This window comes from Mustela lutreola, chromosome 12, assembly GCF_030435805.1.
Source record: "Mustela lutreola isolate mMusLut2 chromosome 12, mMusLut2.pri, whole genome shotgun sequence".
NCBI lineage: Eukaryota > Metazoa > Chordata > Mammalia > Carnivora > Mustelidae > Mustela > Mustela lutreola.
In genome coordinates, this window is record NC_081301.1 from 51392501 (window position 1) to 51418624 (window position 26124).

Below are 26124 nucleotides of genomic sequence, written 5' to 3' on the forward strand. Positions count from 1 at the left end.
AAACTGAAAAAAAAGTATAACTGAAACGATAAAAAATTAAGAATCATAAAAACCAATTATTAATGCTGGCAGATATCCTAACTACAGTATGACAAGGTTTAACAGCATTCTGAGCCTAAGTTAAGGTGGTACAATCTGATCTCTGCCAACCGAGAAATTAAAATACTTTAGTTGATGCCAACTAGCCACTATCAATACTGGACCCCATGACAGGCAAGAAAACAAAGCTAACCTAATATATCGTTTTCTCCTTTGCTGTGTTGGAAAATTCTACCAAGTCAATTCAGCACTGCTAAAGAAAAGACAACAGAAATTTTTAGTACATGTTTAAGTATTCCACATCACAATTAGATAATACCTTGCAAAAGCTGATTCCTTAATGCTCCTATGTCCCACTTACTGGAATTGTTACCAAAGAATACATTATTGTGAGGTAGGCTAAATGGGTTTGAAGCAGGACATACATTTTTGCATGTGTTCATTCAATAAGCATTTGTTGAAATTTAAATACTAATCACTTAGGGGAGTGGGAGATACGAGCTACCAGTTACAGAATGAATAAGTCACAGGAATAAAAGGCACATCACAGGGAATATAGTCAATGATACTGTAATAGTGCTGTATGGTGACAGATGGTAGCTACACTGCAGGTGAGCATAGCTTAAGGTATAGAGATGTTATATCACTATGTTGTACACCTGAGACTAATGTAACATTGTGTCTCAACTATACTGAAATAAAAAAAAAAAAAAAGTAAACACAAAACATCATAGCCTATGGTAATTAGTTCTACATGCTTAAAATGTTAACCAAAAATAGGGGCACCTTGGTGGTTCAGTGGGTTAAAGCCTCTGCCTTCAGCTCAGGTCATGATCCCAGGGTCCTGGAATCGAATCCCGCATGTCTTTCTGCTCAGCAGGGAGCCTGCTCCCTCCTCTCTCTCTCTCTGCCTGCTTCTCTGCCTACTTGTGATCTCTGTCTTTCAAATTTAAAAAAAAAAAAAATCTTAAAAAAAATGTTAACCAAAAATAAATAACGCACTAAGTAAATAAATATATATATCTAATGGCCTCCTGTGTATCACCAGACCACATAGGTCTCTAGTCATGGTAATGATGGTACTTATTAACTTTAAGCCTCCGAGGACAAGGACTATACCTTGTATAACTTCGTACCCATTGTGTCTGATACCACAGAGTCTAAAATAAACATTTGAAGGATTTAAAAAAAAAAAAAAAAAAAAAACACCTCACTACCAACAAAAAAAAAAGTACAATTCCTATGTTAGCCTATTAGGGAGTCAAAAATGTTTTTAAACATTTAATCCTGTTATAATGAAATGGTAATTGTACAAGCAGTTTACAAATTTATATACTGTACATTTCCAATGACAGATATATATTCTTCATTTTCTTTTTATATCCGTATACACACACACACACACACACACACACAGCCACATGTAAGGCTCAAGAGTGTAAGCGCACTTGGGGGCTAATATCAGGCCTCCTCCGTAGGACTTCTTCCACCATCATTTGGACTGAAAGCAAGGCCAAGCACTGGGGCTAAGATCTAGTTTCCTTATATCCCCTCACATCCATCTATAGATCTCTAGAAGAAATCACTGTCAGAGACCTCTCTACCCCCCATATTCAACCTGCCACCACTACCTACCTTAAAGTCACTGGAACTAACCTCATTATGATTATTATGATTATTTTTTATTATGATTTTTTAATTAAGATTTATGTGGGTCACCATAAGAGCCCTAAATCCTATATCAATTTTTATGAAATCATTATACTCTCATGCTAGTTATGAATTATTTTTAAAAAGAAAAGACAGAAACCCCAACAATGAGCTAATAAAAAGCTTTCAGATTTATAATCAAACTGCCCAGGAAGTCTTGAAAAAAATCTATCATATAGCTGGAGTTTATTGCCATGTTTCTATTCTCTACGTCACCTTTTACAATTAGACATGGTTTGAACTTCTCATTTTCTCTTCCATCCCACTTAACTCTTTCATGTTTCCCATTATGCTGTGTCTCTGTACTCCATCCTGAGCAGCTTTATAGTCCAATTTCTGATTCTCTCTTTAGCCCAATAACTCATTGTATGGGACTGGTCTTATTAGCAAAACCAGATACAGACAGTATAAAAATTGTGTAACAGTTTCCTTCATAAATAGAGATTCAAAAAAGTATCAGTAAAATGAATGTTAGTTTATAAAGAATTAGAAATACCTCAGGCATCAAAAGATTAAAACATTTGATAAAAAATTTGATAAACATTTCTGTATGATATCCATCAGGCTCCTTAAACTGATAAAAGGGTATCTATAAGAAACTTATGGCCAACTTCCTTATCCAAGGTGAAATACTCCCTTTGAAATTAAGAACAAGACAAGGACACTCACTATTACCACTTCTATTCAACTTTTCTATATAAAATGTATAAAAACTGGTATAACATATTAGGATTTTTGTTTCCTGTGTTGAGGATGAGGAGAACTGTTGGTGGGAATGCAAACTGGTGCAGCCACTCTGGAAAACAGTATGGAGGTTCCTCAAAAAGTTAAAAATAGAATGACCCTATGAGCCTGTAATTGCCTACTGGGTACCCAAAGAAGATAAATATACATATTTGAAGGGGTACACACACCCCAGTGTTTACTACAGTATTATCAGTAAGAGCCAAACTAAGGAAAGAGCTCAAGTATCCAACAACTGATAAATAGATAAAGAAGATGTGGTACCCACACACAAGAATATTACTCAGTCATCAAATATCAAAAAGAATGAAATCCTGCCCTTTACAATGACCTGGATGGAAGACTGTATTATGCTAAGCTAAATGAGTCAGTAAGAGAAAAACAAATACCACATGATTTCACCCATATGTGGAATTTAGGAAACAAAACAGGTGAACGTAAGGGGGTGGGGGGGAGAAAGGGAAGCAAACCGTAGGAGACTCTTAATGATAGAGAACAAACTTAGGATTGGTGGAGGGAGGTGAGTGGTGGATAGGATACATGGACAATGGATATTAAGGAGGTACTTATTATGAGTGCTAGGTGTCACATGTAAGTGATGAATCACTAAATTCTACTCCTGAAACTAATGTTACACTATATGTACAGTTACATATACAAGTACAGTTAACAAGAACTTATTTTTTTTAGTTTACTAGTTCATTTTATTTAAATTCAATTAAATGACATATAATGTATTATCAGTTTCAGATGTAAAGTTCAGTGATTAATTAGTCTTATACAATACCCAGTGCTTATTATATCACATACCCTCCTTAATGTCCAGCACCCACCTACCCCATCTCTCACACACCTCCCCTCCAGCAGCCCTCAGTTTGTTTCCTATAATTAAGAGTCTCCTGTGGTTTACCTCCCTCTCTGATTTCATCTTGTTTTATTTTTCCCTGTCTTCCCCTATGATCTTCTGTTTTGTTTCTTAAATTTAATATATGAGATCATATGATGATTGTCTTTCTCTGATTGACTTATTTTGTTTAGCAAAATATCCTCTAGTTCCACCCACATCATTGCAAAGGGCAAGATTTCATTTTTTGATGGCTGAGTAGTATTCCACTATATATAGTAGAATATTATATATATATATATATATATATATATATATATATATATATATCTTCTTTATCTATTTATCTGTTGATGGGCATCTAGGCTCTTTCCATAGTTTGCCTATTGTGGAGTTGCCCCTTTGGATCACTACATTTGTATCTTTGGGGTAAATAGGTAGTAGTGCAATTGCTGGAAACTATATTTCCATTTGTATTTGTAACTTTTTGAGGAACCTCCATACTGTTTCCCAGAGTGGCTGCACCCATTTGTATTCACACTCACAGTGTAAAAGGATTCCCCTTTCTCCACATCCTCATCAACATTTCTTGTTTCCTGACCTGTTAATTTTAGCCATTCTGATTGGGGTGAGGTGATATCTCATTGTGGTTTTGAAATGTATTTCCCTGATGACGAGTGATGCTGAGCATTTTTTCATGTGCCTGTTGGCCATTTGTATGTCTTCTTTACAATTTTTTTTTTAAGATTTTATTTATTTGTTTGTCAGAGAGACAGGAACAGTGAGAGAGGGAACACAAGCAGGGGGAGTGAGAGAGGGAGAAGCAGGCTTCCCGCAGAGCAAGCAGCCCGATGTGGGGCTCGACCCCAGGATGCTGGAACCATGACCTGAGCCGAAGGCAGACATTCAACGACTGAGCCACCCAGAAGCCCCTGTATGTCTTCTTTAGAGAAATGTCTGTTCATGTCTTCTGCCCACTAGTTGATTAAGAACTAAAATTTAAATAAAAATTTGGGAAAAAATTGGGATTTTTAAGGAAAAAATAAAACTGGGAGAGTATCTACAGAGAAAACCCAGAGGAATCTATAAAACACCTTAGAATTAATAAGGGATTAACAGGGTGGCTGGATATAAGATAAACATTTAAAAATTGATTGCATTGCTATACACAAGAGAAAAATCTAAAAAAAGTAGCTAAAACAGCAAAAAAAAAAGCTACTCAGAATCTAGTAACAGACAGTAGCTATCACATATCTAATAAAGAGACATAAAACCTCTATGAATAAAACAAAACATTTTAAAAATGTATTAAAGAAGACCTCAACTGAAGTATATATATAGCATATTTAGGGGTAAAAAGATATAAAATACTAAAAATGTCATTTTTTCTCGAACTAATCCTCATAAGGTTTTTTAGGGAACATGATAGCTGATTATGACATTACACTGAAGAGCAAAGGATCAAGAATATCCAAAGCACAGCTGAAGAACAATAAATTGAAGAGATCTATCATATCAGATAATAAAACTCATCATAAAGCTATAATAAGAAATACAGTGTTGTTATTTCAGAGATCACAACAGAAACCTGCATTGGGCTCTGCACTGGGCATGGAGCCTGCTTAAGATTCTCTTTGTCCCTCTCCCCTACCCACCCACCCCCCCAAAAGGGGGGAGGAAGAGGAAACGATACAGATCACTGAGAAAAGGAGTGATTATTAGCACAATAAATAGTGCTGAAGCAAGCAGATACCCAGATTTTTAAAAAACTAACTAAATTAAATATTCTTTACAATAAACAAAAATCAATTCCACATAAAGACTTATATGTAGAAGTCAGAACTATAACACTTTAGACAAACATATAGGAAAATATCTTCTGAATTCAGGATAAGGTAGGATTTCTTAAACAAGAAACAATAAACACACACAAAAAATAAACAATAAGCACAAAGTTTAAGAGAAAATGACGAGAAATTCAACTATAATAAAATTAATAACTATTTTTCAAAAGACACTACAGAATATGTGAAAAGATAAGCTGCAAGCAAGAAGATATTTGCAACAATTATAATTGAAAGCTTAGACTGCTCACTGATCTCTAAACTCCACTTCCTCTTTTTGGAAATGGACACATATTTGTCAATATTTGGGGGCTCATATTTCCCAGTCTTCTTTGCAACTCTTCAACAAACAATGCTGGCAGAAGTAGTATGTATCACTTTGAAGCCTTATTCATAAATACTTCCTAAATATGATTCTCTAGACCCTTTTTCCTTTCTTGTTGGGTGGAGTAGACATGATTCCAGGACAGCTTTGATAGCCTTGTTGAAAGTTAACAGATCCCAGAGATGAAAGGAGCCTAGATCTCTAAATCACTTTTTAGAAGCTGAAAATCCAAGTAATACCCACACTGGATTGTAACATAAATAAGCAATAAATTATTTTAAACCTCAGAGATTTGGGGTTTATGTAATACGGAAGTTGACACTATGGTAAATAATAATACAGCCAACAAAAGATTAGTATCTAAAACAAGGAACTTCAACAAAACAACAAGCATTCTAATAGAAAGAGGAGCAAAAGACACAAATGGGTATTTCATGCAACATAAACGTAAGATGCTCAAGCTCATTAAACACCAAAGAAATACTAACTGATGGATTCCTGTCTCATGCTGAGGTCTTTTATCCAATTTGAGTTTATCTTTGTGTACGGTGTAAGAGAATGGTCGAGTTTCATTTTTCTACAGCAACTTCTTTCAAGATATGTCTCCAAAGGCAAAGGAAACAAAAGCGAAAATAAACTTTTGAACTTCATCAAAATCAAAAGTTTCTGCACAGCAAAAGAAATAGTCAAAAAAACAAAGAGGCAACCTACAGAATGGGAGAAGATATTTGCAAATGACAGTACAGACAAAAGGTTGATATCTGGATCTATGATGAACTCCTCAAACTCAACACACACAAAACAGGCAAAAATAAAACTTCCCTATGACCCTGCAATTGCACTACTGGGCATTTACCCCAAAGATACAGATGTAGTGAAAAGAAGAGCTATCTGTACCCCAATGTTTATAGTAGCAATGGCCACGGTCGCCAAACTATGGAAAGAACCAAGATGCCCTTCAACGGACAAATGGATAAGGAAAATGTGGTCCATATACACTATGAAGTATTATGCCTCCATCAGAAAGAACAAATACCCAACTTTTGTAGCAACATGGACGGGACTGGAAGAGATTATGCTGAGTGAAATAAGTCAAGCAGAGAGAGTCAATTATCATATGGTCTCACTTATTTGTGGAGCATAACAAATAGCATGGAGGACATGGGGAGTTAGAGAGGAGAAAGGAGTTGGGGGAAATTGGAAGGGGAGGTGAATCATGAAAGACTATGGACTCTGAAAAACAATCTGAGGGGGTTTGAAGTGGTGGGGGGGTGGGAAGTTGGGGTACCAGGTGGTGGGTATTATAGAGGGCACAGATTGCATGGAGCACTGGGTGTGGTGAAAAATATAATGAATACTGTTATGCTAAAAATAAATAAATTTAATTTAAAAACAATACTAACTGAAACTAGAATGAGATACTACTTTATCCCTTTTAAGAATGTAAAAAGAAGTCTATCATATGAGACAGCCACTTTGGCAAGCAATTTGGTATTTTTTTGTAATCCTGAACATTTGCATACTGACAACAGGCTATTTCACCCTTAGCAATGTATCCTAGAAAAAATCTTGCATATGGGGTTATGGACACATGTACTACAAAGTTCATTGAAGAAGTGTGTAAAAATTCCTAGAGCTAAAATATATATTTAAAAAAAAAAATTCATTGACAAAAAGAGTTGATAAATAAATTGTAGCCTATTTATTAAACTGTTCCATAGAAGGGGAAACAAAGTACAGCTATACTCAATAGTGGTGAGTTATCTTACAAAAATAAATTTAAAGAAAAAAACCTAATTGTGGAGAATATACAAAGAGGATGATTTTTTTCTTTCAAGAGACAGCAAGCACCTGTGAGTGGTTGTGGGAAAGGAGGGATGGGGGAGGGACAGAAGGAGAGGGAGAGAGTGAGAATCCTAAGCAGAGTCCACGCTCAGCACAGATCCTGACAACATGTTCAATCTCAGAACCCTGAGAGCATAAGCTGAGCCAAAATCAAGAGTTGAACACTTAACCAACTGAATCACTCAGGTGCCCCAGAGGTTGATATTTTTAAGGTTTAAATAAAGGTAATACCAAATGATATATTATTTTAGAAAACAGTTTTAATAGGCAGGAATTAATTTTAAAAATTAAGGTTATAAAATAAAAATTGATATCTAAGAAAGTCATTATCTTTAGGGAAAATAAGTGAAATGGGATCGAAGGAGAGCACATAGGTAGGATCAAGAGTATTTGTTGACAGCTTCTGGTGGGCACACAGACAACACTTTTTTTTTTTTGGTGGATGTCAAATATTTAGTGATAAAATTTTTTGAAAAAAAGAAATACATAAGAGAAAACGACATACAGAAAAACAATTTTCTGCCACTTAGGAAAGAAAGGAATAGACTATCAGTGAAACAAAATAAAAATAAATAAGCCTGTGGTTAAAATCACAACTCCAGGCTTGTGGTCTGCTGTTAACCACATGAAGTGACTCTCATTCACAGGTAAACAGAATAACTTAGGTTCCTCTGTTGTCCTCTACTGCAAGTTATTTCTCCAAGGCAAGAAAGAGTACTTCGGCATGAGAAAGATAAACAAGCAAGTAAGATAAGAACAGGCAGTCATTCGGAATTCAGCTAGTTAAGAGCAAGGTGCTAAGAAATCAAAGGTCACAGGTTTCAATCCCATATGAACCAATTAGCTTTGCCCTTTTCTATGGCAAACATTGTCAGTTGGCTCACTGATAATTCTGATTATAAGTGATCTCAGGTAGAAGAGAAGAGAAATCACCACCAATATAGGAAAAAAATTTCAAATTTACTAATATGACATAAAAAGTGTTTTTTCTATATAATGATATTAAGACCTAATTAATAATAACCTAATTATTACTCCATATGCCCACCAGCATTGCCTCATGTAATCTTCATAAAACTCCTATGAGGTAGGTACTATTATAATACCCATTTAACAAATGATAAAATTGAGGCTTAGAGAAATTAAGTAATTTGTGCAAGGTGACAAAGATAAGGGATCTAGAATTTAGGTTATCTATGACTCTAAATGTAACGCTCAAAAGTCATGCACAAAAAAGTCCCACCATAAAAGCATTTGAAAAAGGTAAATAGGATAGGAAAAATGGAAGAATAAAATATTCCTAACATTTCCCCTCAACTTGCCCACTTAGGCTCTTATTAATCAAAGGGTGATCCCTGGACAGCTATCACAGCATCATCTGGGAATGTGAAATAAATGTAGAATCTTAGGCCTCAATCTAGACCTACTGAATCAGAATCTATTTGAACAACCCCTTACACCAAGTGACTTGGATGTATATTAAAATCTGAGCAGCACTTACCTAGACTATTCTCAGTATCCAGGACATACTACACACTCTCACCTCAGGGCCTATGATAATTCGCTTCCACCAAGGTAGAAACTCCTAAATAATTTTCAAACTGACATGCAGTCCACCTTCTTTGTGAAAGCGCTGACAACCTTCTTCCTCTCTATACAAGGCCCCCATAAAGCTTTCCACAAAGATCATATTATGCTCATACTTCCCTTATAGCCCAGTTTATAATAATTATTTTCTTGTCTGCATAGCCATCTATAAAATTCATAAAAGCAGACTGTCTTATTCATCTTTGTATTCTTTCACTTGTTTAAAGTGACACCTGGAATAGAGAAGGATTTTAATAAATATTGATTATATCACGGAATAATACATGAATGAATAATGAATGGATGGATGGAAGAATGGGTGAATGAAAAGATCATTTTAGGGATGCCTGGGTGGCTCAGTAGGCTAAATGTCTGACTCGTGATTTCAGCTCAGGTCATAATCACAGGGTTGGAAGACCTAGTACTGAGTCTGCTTGAGGTTCTCTCTCTTTCCCTCTGCCTCACCCCCACCCCACCCCCCAAGCACTCTCTCTATTAAAAAAATAAAATCTTTAAAAAAAAGATGAGTCTATCAGACTAAATTCTAAAGAAGGGTTATAAAGATTATGTTACTAATTGGTGGAAATCCCGAGTCATCCACTGTTCTCCATTCCTCGTACTAATGTCCTGATTCAGAGCTTCCACTTCTCTCTGTATAACTTCAGTGTCCTCATTCCTGTTATGAGAAATGCTAGAATATTTCTTGCCTCAGAATATGGCAAATCTATTTGTCTACTTGTAAGGCCTGGAAATCCTGGATTCATTTTTAATTTCTCTTTTCTTCCTAAACTTCACCTATATGCCATCTTCAAATCTTGTGGATGCTACTTTTGAATTATTTTTGAAATTAAAGTATGTCTCACTACCTAATCTAAGTACTCCCTGAGTTTCATCTTTACCTTTACAATTTTCTCTTGAATTTGTTTCCCAGTTCCCATCCTTGCCTTCCTGTAGTCTCCTTTCTGTACTGCAGCCAGGGTGAGCCTCTTAAAACTGAAGCTAGATCTTACCAATATTTTGACTGAAACACACCAATAGGTTCCATGTTGCATTTCTATTCAAAACACACCAATTGGATTTCCATCTCACTCAGTATAAAATTGGTTTCCTTATGTGGCCTAACAAGGCCCTAGGAGACGTGAGCCCACCTTTCCTCTTACTCCTCTGAGGTCATCTCTGACTCCTCTCCCCAGAGCTCTCTCAGATCTACCCACACTAGAGGAGTGCTTACTACAGAAGGGAAACACAGAATTGCAAAGAAGGAAGAACACTCAGGTGAATAAAAATTCTATATGAATACTGATTCTTTAATGACAGTAATGATAATGTCTAAGAGGGTAAAAATGCATGTAAGATCAAAATATAAGACAAAGATAGGAAAAACAAGTGAAAAAATATAGGAGAATGTATTAAGTTCCTTGCATTGCATGAAGTGATTACAAGTAAATTAAAACTCACTCTAAAAAGTTAAAAGACTAGGGAAGAGTTCCACTTAACAATAATGGCTGAGCTGATTCCATCAGACTAAGTCTCCTGCCTAAAACTATTTAAAATCTTGAGAAAAATATAAAAATAACTACCTGAAGGTAACAGAGAATAATCAAACACAGGAAGAATCTGGACAAGAATTAATACTTGGAAAACAGAACAACACTGAGTGACCTTCCCCTTTTTATGAATTTTGACCTGAAGGAAGACCACAACACATAGTACATGTGAAGGCTAAAATTCTAGTAGAAACATACAGAGAAAGTTCAGACCTGCCACTGCAGCCAGAAAGAGGAAATTCTAGAAAAGAGAGTACCAAAACTATGGCTGTTTGCTCAACTCTTCATGTACTAGGCAAGACCTCTAAACAACCCAGATAAGGTTAAAAGAACATAAGAGCAATTTAATTGTACCCACCTGAAGGAAAACAGGGCTTAGAGTTTAAGTCTAACCTAGTTACATTCTGATTAAAAACAAAACAAAAAAACCTCAACACTTACATAAGTAGTACAGCAGAAACCAGAGTATCTAAACATACCACTCACAATATACACTACACAATCCTAAATTATTAGGCTCAGAGAAAACATCAGTTCATGACCTATATTTAAAAGCAAAGGAAAACCACTAGTCCATAACCCAAGAAGTTCCAAAATATGGAACTAAAATATAATGATTTTAAAGGATCTGTTTTAACTATCATAATAAGGACCTAAAGAAAAATGTTTGTAAGATATGAAAAATTAGGAAAACCCCACAGATATATACCTAATATAAAAATGAAACAAATGAAAATTCTAATACTGAAACATACAATATTTAAAGAATAATTCACAGAAAAGACTTAAAAAGCAAATTGGGGATAACAGAAATGTTAGTTAATTGAACATAAATTAACAGAAGATAGCTAATCTGAAGATACATAGACATTAAAAGATTTTAAAAAATGAAGAGAGACTTGCTGGTCTAGGGGACAACACTAAAAAGTCTAACACAAGTGAAACAGGAATCTCAAATGCAGAAAAGATGATTGAGAAAAGTAACTGAGGAAATCATGCAATACTTCCCCCTAATTTGGTCTCATAAATAAATAAATACACACACATTTTTTAATTTTTTAAACAAAAATCAAGAAACCCAGCAAAACTGCAAGAAGGCTGATTACAATGAAAATCCTACTTGGAAACATCATAGTTAAGATATGTTTTAAAAGAAGCTAGACAAAAGTGGTACATCACATTTAAGTAAATAATGTAACAAATTCTGTCTGACTTATCATCAGAAACAGCTGAGTCTAGAAGACAGAAAACTGAAATTTTTAAATTGCTCTTAAAAATATATAAGCGGCCAACCCAAAAGAAAGAGGGACAGAGGAACAAAATCAGGATAAATTTTTTAAAAATGATAAAACAGCACACCAAACTCAACCATGTTATTATATTAATTCTAAATGTATTAACACTGCAGTGAAAAGGAAGAAATTGTCAGAATGAACAAAAAATATAGGACCCAACTATGTAAACTTTAACATAAAGACACCCATAGATGGAAATTAACAGGATGGGAAAAGGTATACCATGTAAAATGTAACCATCAAAGAGTTAGATAGGCTCCAGTAATGTAAAATTGAGTTTCAAACAGACAAAATATTACTATAATTAAAACTAACAATTTAGGAGTCAAGATGGCGGAGAAGTAGCAAGCTGAGACTGCTTCAGCTAGCCGGAGATCAGCTAGATAGCTTATCTAAAGATTGCAAACACCTGAAAATCCATCCGCAGATCGAAGAGAAGAAGAACAGCAATTCTGGAAACAGAAAAACAACCACTTTCTGAAAGGTAGGACCGGCGGAGAAGTGAATCCAAAGCGACGGGAAGATAGACCCCGGGGGGAGGGGCCGGCTCCCGGCAAGCAGCGGAGCAACCGTGCACAAAATCAGGACTTTTAAAAGTCTGTTCCGCTGAGAGACATAGCTCCAGAGGCTAAACCGGGGCGAAACCCACGCGGGGTCAGCGTGGCCTCAGGTCCCGCAGGGTCACAGAAGGATCGGGGGTGTCTGAGTGTCGCAGAGCTTGCGGGTATTGGAACGGGAAAGCCGGCTACAGAGACAGAGCCGACAGTAAGCTCGCAGCTCGATGTTACCTTGAACCGGTCGCAGGCTCCGTGAGCTCGGAGCGCGGCCGGAGGTCAGGCAGACGGGAGTAACTGGGCGCTGTTCTCTGAGGGCGCACTGAGGAGTGGGGCCCTGGGCTCTCGGCTCCTCCGGGCCGGAGACCAGGAGGCCGCCATTTGTATTCCCGTCCTCTGGAACTCTACGGAAAGCGCTCAGGTAACAAAAGCTCCTGAAAGCAAACCCTAACGGATTACTCACCCCGGCCCCGGGTAAGGGCGGTGTAATTCCGCCTGGGGCAAAGACACTTGAGAATCACTACACCAGGCCCCTCCCCCAGAAGATCAACAAGAAATCCAACCAAGACCAAGTTCACCTACCAAGGAGTGCGGTTTCAATACCAAGGAGAGCAGCAGAATTACACAGGAGGAGAAAGCCAAACACGGAACTCATGGCTTTTTTCCTGGGATTTTTTTTAGTCTTGCAGTTAATTATGTTTTTTTCTTTTTCATTTTTTGTTTTTTTTCTCGCGTTCTGGTAAAATTTTTTTTTAACTTTTACATTTTTCTTTTTTAACGTTTTTTAACTAGTTTATCTAATATATACATTTTTTCTTTTTTATATTATTCTTTATTTGTCTTCTATTTTTAAAATTCTTTTCTCTTCTTCTTTTTTCTTTTTTCTTTTTTTTTTCTTTCTTCCTTTTTGAACCTCTTTTTATCCCCTTTCTCCCCCCTCACGATTTGGAATCTCTTCTAATTTGGTTCAAGAATATTTTCCTGGGGTTGTTGCCACCCTTTTAGTATTTTACTTGCTCCTTCATATACTCTTATCTGGACAAAATGACAAGGTGGAAAAATTCACCACAAAAAAAAGAACAAGAGGCAGTACCGAAGGCTAGGGACCCAATCAATACAGACATTGGTAATATGTCATATCTAGAGTTCAAAATGACAATTCTCAAGGTTCTAGCCGGGCTCGAAAAAGACATGGAAGATATTAGAGAAACCCTCTCGGGAGATATAAAAGCCCTTTCTGGAGAAATAAAAGAACTAAAATCTAACCAAGTTGAAATCAAAAAAGCTATTAATGAGGTGCAATCAAAAATGGAGGCTCTCACTGCTAGGATAAATGAGGCAGAAGAAAGAATTAGTGATATAGAAGACCAAATGACAGAGAATAAAGAAGCTGAGCAAAAGAGGGACAAAGTGCTACTGGACCACGAGGGGAGAATTCGAGAGATAAGTGACACCATAAGACGAAACAACATTAGAATAATTGGGATTCCAGAAGAAGAAGAAAGTGAGAGGGGAGCAGAAGGTATACTGGAGAGAATTATTGGGGAGAATTTCCCCAATATGGCAAAGGGAACGAGCATCAAAATTCAGGAGGTTCAGAGAACGCCCCTCAAAATCAATAAGAATAGGCCCACACCCCGTCACCTAATAGTAAAATTTACAAGTCTCAATGACAAAGAGAAAATCCTGAAAGCAGCCCGGGAAAAGAAGTCTGTAACATACAATGGTAAAAATATTAGATTGGCAGCTGACTTATCCACAGAGACCTGGCAGGCCAGAAAGAGCTGGCATGATATTTTCAGAGCACTAAACGAGAAAAACATGCAGCCAAGAATACTATATCCAGCTAGGCTATCATTGAAAATAGAAGGAGAGATTAAAAGCTTCCAGGACAAACAACAACTGAAAGAATTTGCAAATACCAAACCAGCTCTACAGGAAATATTGAAAGGGGTCCTCTAAGCAAAGAGAGAGCCTACAAGTGGTAGATCAGAAAGGAACAGAGACCATATACAGTAACAGTCACCTTACAGGCAATACAATGGCACTAAATTCATATCTCTCAATAATTACCCTGAATGTGAATGGGCTAAATTACCCTGTCAAAAGACACAGGGTATCAGAATGGATAAAAAAACAAAGCCCATCTATATGTTGCCTCCAAGAAACACATTTTAAGCCCGAAGACACCTCCAGATTTAAAGTGAGGGGGTGGAAAAGAATTTACCATGCTAATGGACATCAGAAGAAAGCAGGAGTGGCAATCCTTATATCAGATCAATTAGATTTTAAGCCAAAGACTATAATAAGAGATGAGGAAGGACACTATATCATACTCAAAGGGTCTGTCCAACAAGAAGATTTAACAATTTTAAATATCTATGCCCCCAATGTGGGAGCAGCCAACTATATAAACCAATTAATAACAAAATCAAAGAAACACATCAACAATAATACAATAATAGTAGGGGACTTTAACACTCCCCTCACTGAAATGGACAGGTCATCCAAGCAAAAGATCAGCAAGGAAATAAAGGCCTTAAACGACACACTGGACCAGATGGACATCACAGATATATTCAGAACATTTCATCCCAAAGCAACAGAATACACATTCTTCTCTAGTGCACATGGAACATTCTCCAGAATAGATCACATCCTCGGTCCTAAATCAGGACTCAACCGGTATCAAAAGATTGGGATCATTCCCTGCATATTTTCAGACCACAATGCTCTAAAGCTAGAACTCAACCACAAAAGGAAGTTTGGAAAGAACCCAAATACATGGAGACTAAACAGTATCCTTCTAAAGAATGAATGGGTCAACCGGGAAATTAAAGAAGAATTGAAAAAAATCATGGAAACAAATGATAATGAAAATACAACGGTTCAAAATCTGTGGGACACAACAAAGGCAGTCCTGAGAGGAAAATATATAGCAGTTCAAGCCTTTCTCAAGAAACAAGAAAGGTCTCAGGTACACAACCTAACCCTACACCTAAAGGAGCTGGAGAAAGAACAAGAAAGAAACCCTAAGCCCAGCAGGAGAAGAGAGATCATAAAGATCAGAGCAGAAATCAATGAAATAGAAACCAAAAAAACAATAGAGCAAATCAACGAAACTAGGAGCTGGTTCTTTGAAAGAATTAATAAAATTGATAAACCCCTGGCCCGACTTCTCAAAAAGAAAAGAGAAAGGACCCGAATAAATAAAATCATGAACGAAAGAGGAGAGATCACAACTAACACCAAAGAAATACAAACTATTATAAGAACATACTATGAGCAACTCTACGCCAATAAATTTGACAATCTGGAAGAAATGGATGCATTCCTAGAAACATATAAACTACCACAACTGAACCAGGAAGAAATAGAAAGCCTGAACAGACCCATAACCAGGAAGGAGATTGAAAGAGTCATTAAAAGTCTCCAAACAAACAAAAGCCCAGGGCCAGACGGCTTCCCGGGGGAATTCTACCAAACATTTAAAGAAGAACTAATTCCTATTCTCCTGAAACTGTTCCAAAAAATAGAAATGGAAGGAAAACTTCCAAACTCATTTTATGAGGCCAGCATCACCTTGATCCCAAAACCAGACAAGGATCCCACCAAAAAAGAGAGCTATAGACCAATATCCTTGATGAACACAGATGCGAAAATACTCAACAAAATACTAGCCAATAGGATTCAATAGTACATTAAAAGGATTATTCACCACGACCAAGTGGGATGTATTCCAGGGCTGCAAGGTTGGTTCAACATCCGCAAATCAGTCAATGTGATACAACACATCAATAAAAGTAAGAACAAGAACCATATGATACTCTCAATAGATGCTGAAAAAGCATTTGACAAAGTACAACATCCCTTCCTGATCAAAACTCTTCAAAGTGTAGGGATAGAGGGCGCATACCTCAATATCATCAAAGCCATCTATGAAAAACCCACCGCAAATATCATTCTCAATGGAGAAAAACTGAAAGCTTTTCCGCTAAGGTCAGGAACACGGCAGGGATGTCCATTATCACCACTGCTATTCAACATCGTACTAGAGGTCCTAGCCTCAGCAATCAGACAACAAAAGGAAATTAAAGGCATCCAAATCGGCAAAGAAGAAGTCAAATTATCACTCTTCGCAGATGATATGATACTATATGTGGAAAACCCAAAAGACTCCACTCCAAAACTGCTAGAACTTATACAGGAATTCAGTAAAGTGTCAGGATATAAAATCAATGCACAGAAATCAGTTGCATTTCTCTACACCAACAGCAAGACAGAAGAAAGAGATATTAAGGAGTCAATCCCATTTACAATTGCATCCAAAACCATAAGATACCTAGGAATAAACCTAACCAAAGAGGCACAGAATCTATACTCAGAAAACTATAAAGTACTCATGAAAGAAATTGAGGAAGACACAAATAAATGGAAAAATGTTCCATGCTCCTGGATTGGAAGAATAAATATTGTGAAAATGTCTATGCTACCTAAAGCAATCTACACATTTAATGCAATTCCTATCAAAGTACAATCCATCTTTTTCAAAGAAATGGAACAAATAATGCTAAAATTTATATGGAACCAGAAAAGACCTCGAATAGCCAAAGGGATATTGAAAAAGAAAGCCAACGTTGGTGGCATCACAATTCCGGACTTCAGGCTCTATTACAAAGCTGTCATCATCAAGACAGCATGGTACTGGCACAAAAACAGACACATAGATCAATGGAACAGAATAGAGAGCCCAGAAATAGACCCTCAAATCTATGGTCAACTAATCTTCGACAAAGCAGGAAAGAATGGGGCGCCTGGGTGGCTCAGTGGGTTGAGCCGCTGCCTTCGGCTCAGGTCATGATCTCGGGGTCCTGGGATCGAGTCCCGCATCGGGCTCTCTGCTCGGCAGGGAGCCTGCTTCCTCCTCTCTCTCTCTGCCTGCCTCTCTGCCTACTTGTAATCTCTCTGTGTCAAATAAATAAATAAATAAATCTTTAAAAAAAAAAAAAAAAAAAAAAAAAAAGCAGGAAAGAATGTCCAATGGAAAAAAGACAGCCTTTTCAATAAATGGTGCTGGGAAAATTGGACAGCCACATGCAGAAAAATGAAATTGGACCATTTCCTTACACCACACACAAAAATAGACTCAAAATGGATGAAGGACCTCAATGTACGAAAGGAATCCATCAAAATCCTTGAGGAGAACACGGGTAGCAACCTCTTCGACCTCTGCCGCAGCAACATCTTCCTAGGAACAACGCAAAAGGCAAGGGAAGCAAGGGAAAAAATGAACTACTGGGATTTCATCAAGATCAAAAGCTTTTGCACAGCAAAGGAAACAGTTAACAAAATCAAAAGACAACTGACAGAATGGGAGAAGATATTTGCAAACGACATATCAGATAAAGGACTAGTGTCCAGAATCTATAAAGAACTTAGCAAACTCAACACCCAAAGAACAAATAATCCAATCAAGAAATGGGCAGAGGACATGAACAGACATTTCTGCAAAGAAGACATCCAGATGGCCAACAGACACATGAAAAAGTGCTCCATATCACTCGGCATCAGGGAAATACAAATCAAAACCACAATGCGATATCACCTCACACCAGTCAGAATGGCTAAAATCAACAAGTCAGGAAATGACAGATGCTGGCGAGGATGCGGAGAAAGGGGAACCCTCCTACACTGTTGGTGGGAATGCAAGCTGGTGCAGCCACTCTGGAAAACAGCATGGAGGTTCCTCAAAATGTTGAAAATAGAACTGCCTTATGACCCAGCAATTGCACTATTGGGTATTTACCCTAAAGATACAAATGTAGTGATCCAAAGGGGCACATGCACCCGAATGTTTATAGCAGCAATGTCCACAATATCCAAACTATGGAAAGAACCTAGATGCCCATCAACAGATGAATGGATCAAGAAGATGTGGTATATATACACAATGGAATACTATGCAGCCATCAAAAGAAATGAAATCTTGCCATTTGCAACAACATGGATGGAACTAGAGCGTATCATGCTTAGCGAAATAAGTCAAGCAGAGAAAGACAACTATCATATGATCTCCCTGATATGAGGAAGTGGTGATGCAACATGGAGGCTTAAGTGGGTAGAAGAAGAATAAATGAAACAAGATGGGATTGGGAGGGAGAGAAACCATAAGTGACTCTTAATCTCACAAAACAAACTGAGGGTTGCCGAGGGGAGGGGGTTTGGGAGAAGGGGTTGGGATTATGGACATTGGGGAGGGCATGTGATTTGGTGAGTGCTGTGAAGTGTGTAAACCTGGTGATTCACAGACCTGTACCCCTGGGGATAAAAATATATGTTTATATAAAATAAAAAAATTAAAAAAAAAAAAACTAACAATTTATAATGACAAAAGGTTCATTTAATCAGAAAGACCTATCAGAGGGACATTCTCTCTCAGCAATGACAGAAAAAGTAATAAAAATCTTAAATACAAAAATCATTAAAGACAGAAGATCTGAACACTATCAAATACAATGACATAATTAATATTGATATTTTTAACAGTCCAACCAAAAGCTGCAGAATACAAATTATCTGCAAATACACATAAACCATATGCTGATGATACAACAAGTCTCAATAAATTTCAAATACAGTAATCATAGAGAGTACTATCTCTGACCACAATAGAGGTAGATTAGAAGTAAATAGCAGTAACATATACAAATTGTGCCTGACTTACAATGGGTTCTGTGTAAGATTTTTTGGCTTGACTGATATCATTATCAGTACACAGAACGTTCTTGAGAAAGAATAAAGTGACTTACCCTATCATTTCAAGAGTTACTATAAAGTGACATATATGAATAGATATTTTTCTGGACTCCATTCTGTTCTACTGATTATTTTGTCAATCATTATGCCAACAGCACACTACCTCAATTTTTTTTAGCTTCATAAATACATCTGAAAATCAGGTAGTGTAAGTCCTGCAATTTTTTAATGAAATTTGATTTTGCTCTTCTAGGTCACTGGCCTCTGACCATTCCCTGTAAAATCTTAGAATTGACATACTATCATCTTAAAGATACATTGTATACACTCAATACCTCTTAATGAAAAAACTTTAATCAAACTATTAAGAGACGGGAATAAAGGATATTTTACCTTTAATGTGATAAAGGATATTTACCAAGAAACCCATAGCACACATGGTGTTTAAAAGCGAAACATTGTCAGGTTCAAAAATAAGCAAAGTCAAATGGTAGTTACCTTTATGGAAGTAGCTTGCAATGAACCTCAAAGAGGTTTATTAGAAACTGGTAATATTGTATATCTTGATCTGAGTGGTATTTGCAGGGATGTGTTCACTTTGTGAAATGTCACAGAGTTACACACTTATGGCTTGTAAACTTTATTATTTGTATGTTATATTTCAGTAAGACTGTTCATGAAAAATTTCAAGTGCTTTTTCATGAAACTTTATAGATTAACCTTAAAGTTATATTTAAGTACTAAATGCCAGCATAGTCAAGACACTTTAAAGAACAGTAAGAAAGTAAGAGTACATCTACCAAATATAGAGACTTATTAGGAACTATACTAATTAATATAATATAACATTGTATAGGAATACAGAGAATACAAAGCCTAGAAAGAAACTTGTAAGTATACTGAAGTAGAATATATGAGAGAGGCAGCCCAGGACTAGAAGGGGGGAAAAAGGGTATGTCAACAGTTGAGCTGGAAAAACTGATTAGTACTGGGGAAAAGTAAATAAATACAAATGGATCCGTACCTTATACTATACATAAAACACCATCCTAAATAAATTGTGAATATAAATGATATAAGCAAAGCTTTAAAATTTCTTTAAGAAAACAGAGGTGTTAGGATGCCTGGGTGGCTCAGTCACTTAAGCGTCTACTGAGGTCATGATCTCAGGGTCCTGGGATTGAGCCCCACATTAGGCTTGCTAGGAAGGGAGCCCATTTCTCCCTCTGCCTGCCGCTTCCCCTGCTTGTGCTCACTCTCTCTTTCTTTCTGAGAGAGAGATAAATTAAATAAATAAATAAATGTGATCTTTAAAAAAGAAAACAGAGGTGGCACCTGGGTGGCTCAGTGGGTTAAAGCCTCTGCCTTCGGCTCAGGTCATGATCTCAGGGTCCTGGGATCAAGCCCCATGTCAGGCTCTCTGCTCAGTGGGGAGCCTGCTTCCCTCCTCTCTCTGCCTGCCTCTCTGCCTACTTGTGATTTTTCTCTGTCATTAAAGAAATAAATTCTTAAAAAACAAAAAAAAAGTAAAGAAAACCGAGGTAAAAATCTTTCTGTCTTTAGGGTAGGAAAGGACTTCTTAAATGAAACACCAAAGCACTAACTATAAAAGATTAATTTGTCTAAATTAAAATTAAGACTTTCTGTTCATCAAAAGACTCATTAAAGAAAAGATGAGGTATACACTGAGATAAGATATTTCACTTTCTAGAGATTAGTATCAAGAATAAATAACTTTGGGGGCGCTGGGGTGACTCAGTCGGTTAAATGTCTGCCTTCATCTCAGGTCACGATCCCAGGGTCCTGGGATCGAGCCCCACATTGGGCTCCCTGCTCAGAGGAGAGCCTGCTTCTGCCTCTCCCTCTGCCTGCTGCTCTGCCTACTTGTACTCTCTATCCCTGTGTCAAATAAATAAAACCTAAAAAAAAAAAAAAAAAAGGAGAAGAAGAAAAATAAAGAACTTTGGGGCACCTGGGTGGCCCAGTGAGTTAAACCTCAACCTTCGGCTGAGGTCATGATCTCAGGGTCCTGGGATCGAGCCCCACATCAGGTTCTCTGTTCAGGAGGGAGCCTGCTTCCCCACCTCTCTCTGCCTGCCTCTCTTCCTATTTGTGATCTCTCTCTCTGTGTCAAATAAATAAATAAAATCTTTTTTAAAAAAATAAAGAACTTTTATGAATCAATAGGAAAAGAATCCAGTAGAAGAATGATTAAAAGACGTAATTGTATGTTTCACAGAAGAAGGCATACCCTTGGCCCTGTAATCATTTGAAGATGTGCTTTATCAGTGATATGCATATGTAGATCAAAATAAAAAATTATACTTGAATTAGTTAGTTGCCAGCAAACTATGAAGTCTGACAATACCAAGTTTCAGGAGGATGGGAATCAGCCAAATATCTTAATATACATTGTTGGTGGGAGTAAAACTGATGAAAAAACTTTGAAAAATAAGTGAAAGTAACATTTTCACCCAAAACCCAGGATTTCCATGCCTAGATACATGTTCCACCTAAATGTATGCATATTTGTACCAAGAATCATGCATGAAAATATAAGTTGCAGCATTATTCATAATAGCAAAAACTGGAAATAACCCAAACACTTATCTACAAGTGAACATACAAGTAGATATTATATAATCACATAAAACAGAATATTGTAGATCAGTAAAAATTTTTAAAAAGCTATAGCAAATAACATAAGTGATTCTTAATAACATGATGAGAAGTCAAATTGCCAAGCCACACTTTAAGATAGTGGCAGAATTGGGACTAAAAGATATTAAGTATTGGGGCGCCTGGGTGGCTCAGTGGGTTAAAACCTCTGCCTTGGGCTCAGGTCATGATCCCAGGGTCTTGGGATCGAGCCCCGCATCAGGCTCTCTGCTCGATGGGGAGCCGGCTTCCTCCTCTCTCTGTCTGCCTGCCTCTCTGCCTACTTGTGATCTCTGTCTGTCAAATAAATAAATAAAATCTTTTTAAAAAATAAATAAATAAAAGGTATTAAGTATCATGTATCAGGCATTATGGCAACTACTTTATAAGACTTCCTATTATATATTCTTTCCATTCCACTACCTCATTCAGTGTAAGTCTCAAAATGAGCATGAGCTATTCATTTGCTGTTATTATATTTCAGTCAGTGTTTCATCATAATAACTATGCCAGTTATACCCTGTATTTCTATGTGCATTTCTATATGAATCTGTATTATATATAATATTTATTTCTACAAAGTATAAGAAAATAGCACAATACAAAACAATCTGCCAAATATTATATTCCACTATACTAATTAAGCTTTTTTTAGTCAATTGTAGGAGACAATTTAATATGATATTGCTTGGGTAACATTTTTAGAAAATGTCTCTTACCTGTTCCAAGTGCTCTGAATCACTGTCTTGCGGTAAAGGATAGGGTGCTCCTTGTGATTCCTGAAGCTTTTCTTTTAATTTAATGTTTTCTTGTTCTTTTTGAAACAGCTGATCCTGAAGACTAACAACACTTTGCCGGAGCATAGCTTCACTTGATTTTGTGGTTTCAAAGCAAATATGTAATTCATTGTAAAGCTGTTTCAAAAAATACCACATTTATTAATAATCAATTAGTAGTCACGTCTGTATAAATATGCATACACACATATACATATCTATAAAGACTATATATGACATACTACTTGCCCTGAAGTGATTTTAATACTCTATAGAGGAAACAAGTTATAAATAGATGAAAAACTAAATAATATAATCCAATAGCAACATAAAACTACAACTGACATTAAAAAGGCAGTAGTACTGGCTAGTACAATATAGGAAAAGTGTGCTAAACTCCTAAGAAGAATAAAAACACTTTAAGCTAATTATATGTTCAACTTAGAGTACTTTATGTAAAAGAAAGGACCTGAAGTGAGCTATGATACTGTTACAGGAACTGAATGAAAACAAAAAGTCATTCCAAAGGTGGCAGAAATGTGAAAACATTAGGTACAGTTACAAGAAGGGACAGAAAGGAAGCATAAGCTCTATCAGTAACTGAACCCAATATGTACATCTGAAAGAAAAACCAAGAGTCTTTCACTGAGAGTTCATTAAGGTTGACTGATACATTCCCATTTTGTATAAATTAGCATCTACGGCTGCAGCAGGGGAGGTGAGGGCAGAGGAATAGCAAGAGACAGGCAGTAAGAGCACAGAGTGTAGACTCCTGGAAGGTGCACTTGTTCCTGCAGGCAACAGGGGGTAACTGAAGACCTTCAACAGAGTGTGATACAACAGAAGCAATGTTATGAAGGCGTGACAGATAACTTTTCAATTCTTTTTTTAAGATTTTATTTATTCATTTGACAGAGATAACAAGTAGGCAGAGAGGAAGGCAGAGAGAGACCTGGAAGCAGGCTCCCCACTGAGCAGAGAGCCTGACGTGGGGCTTGATCCCAGGACCCTGGAATCACGACCTGAGCTGAAGGCAGAGGCTTAACCCACTGAGCCACCCAGGTGCCCCAACTTTTCAATTTTTTGACTCAAGGAAACACGAACTTAAAAATTTTAAATGAGAATTTATTAATACTGTGAGACAGCATATGGTATGTATGTAAGTGGTTTCATGTACAGTTACGTATAGTTAACAATAGTATTCCACCAATACTCATGAACTTACATGGTAAGGAAACTCCTAAATAATGATTGTGATGTGGTGATGTGAGGCATAATTCAATTTGTGGTAACTAATTCACATAAGGAGTGTCTATTTGCTGATGACACTGGGAAAATGACCCAAGAATTAAGACTTTTTTTTTTTTTTTTAAAGTAAGGCTAATAGTGAGATAGTGAGATCTTTATAACAAAAGCAAAATCCCTCAGGGTTTTTGCTCCAATTTGAGAGTTTGTGAAATCCCCAAATTCAAAATGATGTAGCTAATACACTAGTTTTTTAGGTTTGCTCATCTAATTGAAGACTGGGAGAATCTTCCATTAGCTAGCCTTGCCTCATGGAAGAAACTTAACTACACAAAAGATGGCAGAGTACTTTTCTGTATATATGCTATACTTTAATTTTTTAAACTGTAAAACTTAATAAGGATTGTAAAGCCTCTTTTCTTTGCTTTTTCTTAGACATATACCTTGTCATAAACATAAGATTCGCCAAGCCATTCCTCTGACACAATATGCCCAATATTCCTTTTATGTTCTATAAGGGATCGTACCACTATGTTATTATAGTTATTTCAAATAATCCATTTTATTTTACAGCCAAAGTCTAAGCAATTTTTATAAAGGAAAGTTGCCATTATGATTTATATAGAATTTCAGGACACGAATTTGTACTTTCCCTCCCAATTACCTTTATACCAGGGAGTATGTCCAATGTCCTGTCCACAGTTAATACCATAAATCTAGGAGGGAAGAGAGAGTAGGAACCTGACCACTTTGAGGAACAATGAAGAGATCAGAGTGGGCCTTATAGTGACCTACCTCAGCTGTGTTGCCGCTTTCATGAGTGAGTTGAGGTGGAAAAGAAAAAAACAAAATGTGGAGACAGAGCTAAGGTGTCTAGAGAGATCTGAAGCTAGGATGAATGAAGGTCTACCTAACAGCATTCGCAGTCACTTACTCAGTTTAAAGATTATATAACTACTTTCTCTCTTATTTGTATGCTTTCTTAATACTAGCTGGCTTTTACCCAGCAAAAATTAATCTTTCTGGAAGAAAATAATACAAAAAATAAATATGTAAATATTTAAAATAATAAAGAATTTACAAATAGCTAATTATACCTCATTTGAAAAATATTTTTAAAATGATTTATAGATTTCAAACATTTGACAGTCTCATGAACATTGATTGTTGCCCAAGAAAAACTCACGGTTTTCCTTGCACTTGCCCAAAGAACAGGAAGAATGATAGCATGTGGTCAGGACTAAGGACCAATTTACTGACCATTAGTGCCAAGGGTGTGGTATATTTCTTTAAGTGTCATGTCTTGGGATCTTTCTTCAAAGTTAATAAGGCTCTGGGCCTATTCATACATGAAAGAAGTCTTTGTCTTAAAGTCTCTTCTCTTGTCTTCTCTCATAGCTCCCTCCTTTTTTGCTTCTGTAACAATGGAAGATGTTCTCTTCTAATGTTCTCCACTTTGTTCTCTCTGCCATGCAATTTACACAGGTGTACTCCTATTCAGCTGTCCTGGCTTGATCTGATATGACGAGTGGGCAACTCTAATCACTGAGGCAAACTTTCTTTCTCTGAAAATATCCATTCTTCCAAGCAGCAGATGGATAGAATTAAAAAGCCTGGAACAGGGGGTGGAGTCAAGATGGCAGATAAGTAGCAGGCTGAGACTACTTCAGGTAGCAGGAAATCAGCTAAATAGCTTATCTAAAGATTGCAAACACCTACAAATCCAACGGGAGATTGAAGAGAAGAAGAACAGCAATTCTAGAAACAGAAAATCGACCACTTTCTGAAAGATAGGACTGGCAGAGAAATGAATCCAAAGCGACAGGAAGATAGACTGTGGGGGGAGGGACCGGCTCCCAGCAAGCAGCGGAACAACAGAGCACAAAATTAGGACTTTTAAAAGTCTGTTCCGCTGAGGGACATGGCTCCAGAGGCTAAACCAGGGTGAAGCCCATGTGTGGTCAGCGTGGCCTCAGGTCCTGCAGGGTCACAGAAGGATCGGGGGTGTCTGAGTGTCACAGAGCTTATAGGTATTAGAACAGGGAAGCCGGCTACAGAGACAGAGCTGAGGAGTGAGCTCTCAATTCAGGGTTACCTTGAACCAGTCACAGGCTCGGTGAGCTCAGAGCGTAGCCAGAGGCCAGGGAGACAAGAGTAATTGGGCGCTATTCTCTTAGGGTGCACTGAGGAGTGGGGCCCCAAGCTCTCAGGTCCTCCGGGCCAGAGACTGGGAGGCCACCATTTTCACTCCCGTCCTCTGGAACTCTAAGGAAAGTGCTCAGGGGACAAAACCTCCTGAAAGCAAACCCGAGAAGATTAATCAGCCTAGCCCCTGGTAAGGGCGATGCAATTCCA

At 37.1% G+C, this 26124-nt stretch overlaps 1 protein-coding gene across 8 annotated transcripts in view; it reads right to left on the reverse strand.

Moving 5' to 3' along the window:
* Nucleotides 1–26124, reverse strand: part of CNTLN (centlein) — a 309757-nt gene that overhangs the window by 159220 nt on the left and 124413 nt on the right. For all 8 annotated transcript variants that reach the window (XR_009346344.1, XM_059141989.1, XM_059141990.1 and 5 more), the window contains one exon: nucleotides 22468–22662. Coding sequence is in view for 7 of the 8 variants with exons in the window: in XM_059141989.1 (XP_058997972.1) it covers nucleotides 22468–22662 (195 nt within the window). In the remaining variant the exon portion in view is untranslated. The remainder of the gene's footprint in view (nucleotides 1–22467; nucleotides 22663–26124) is intronic.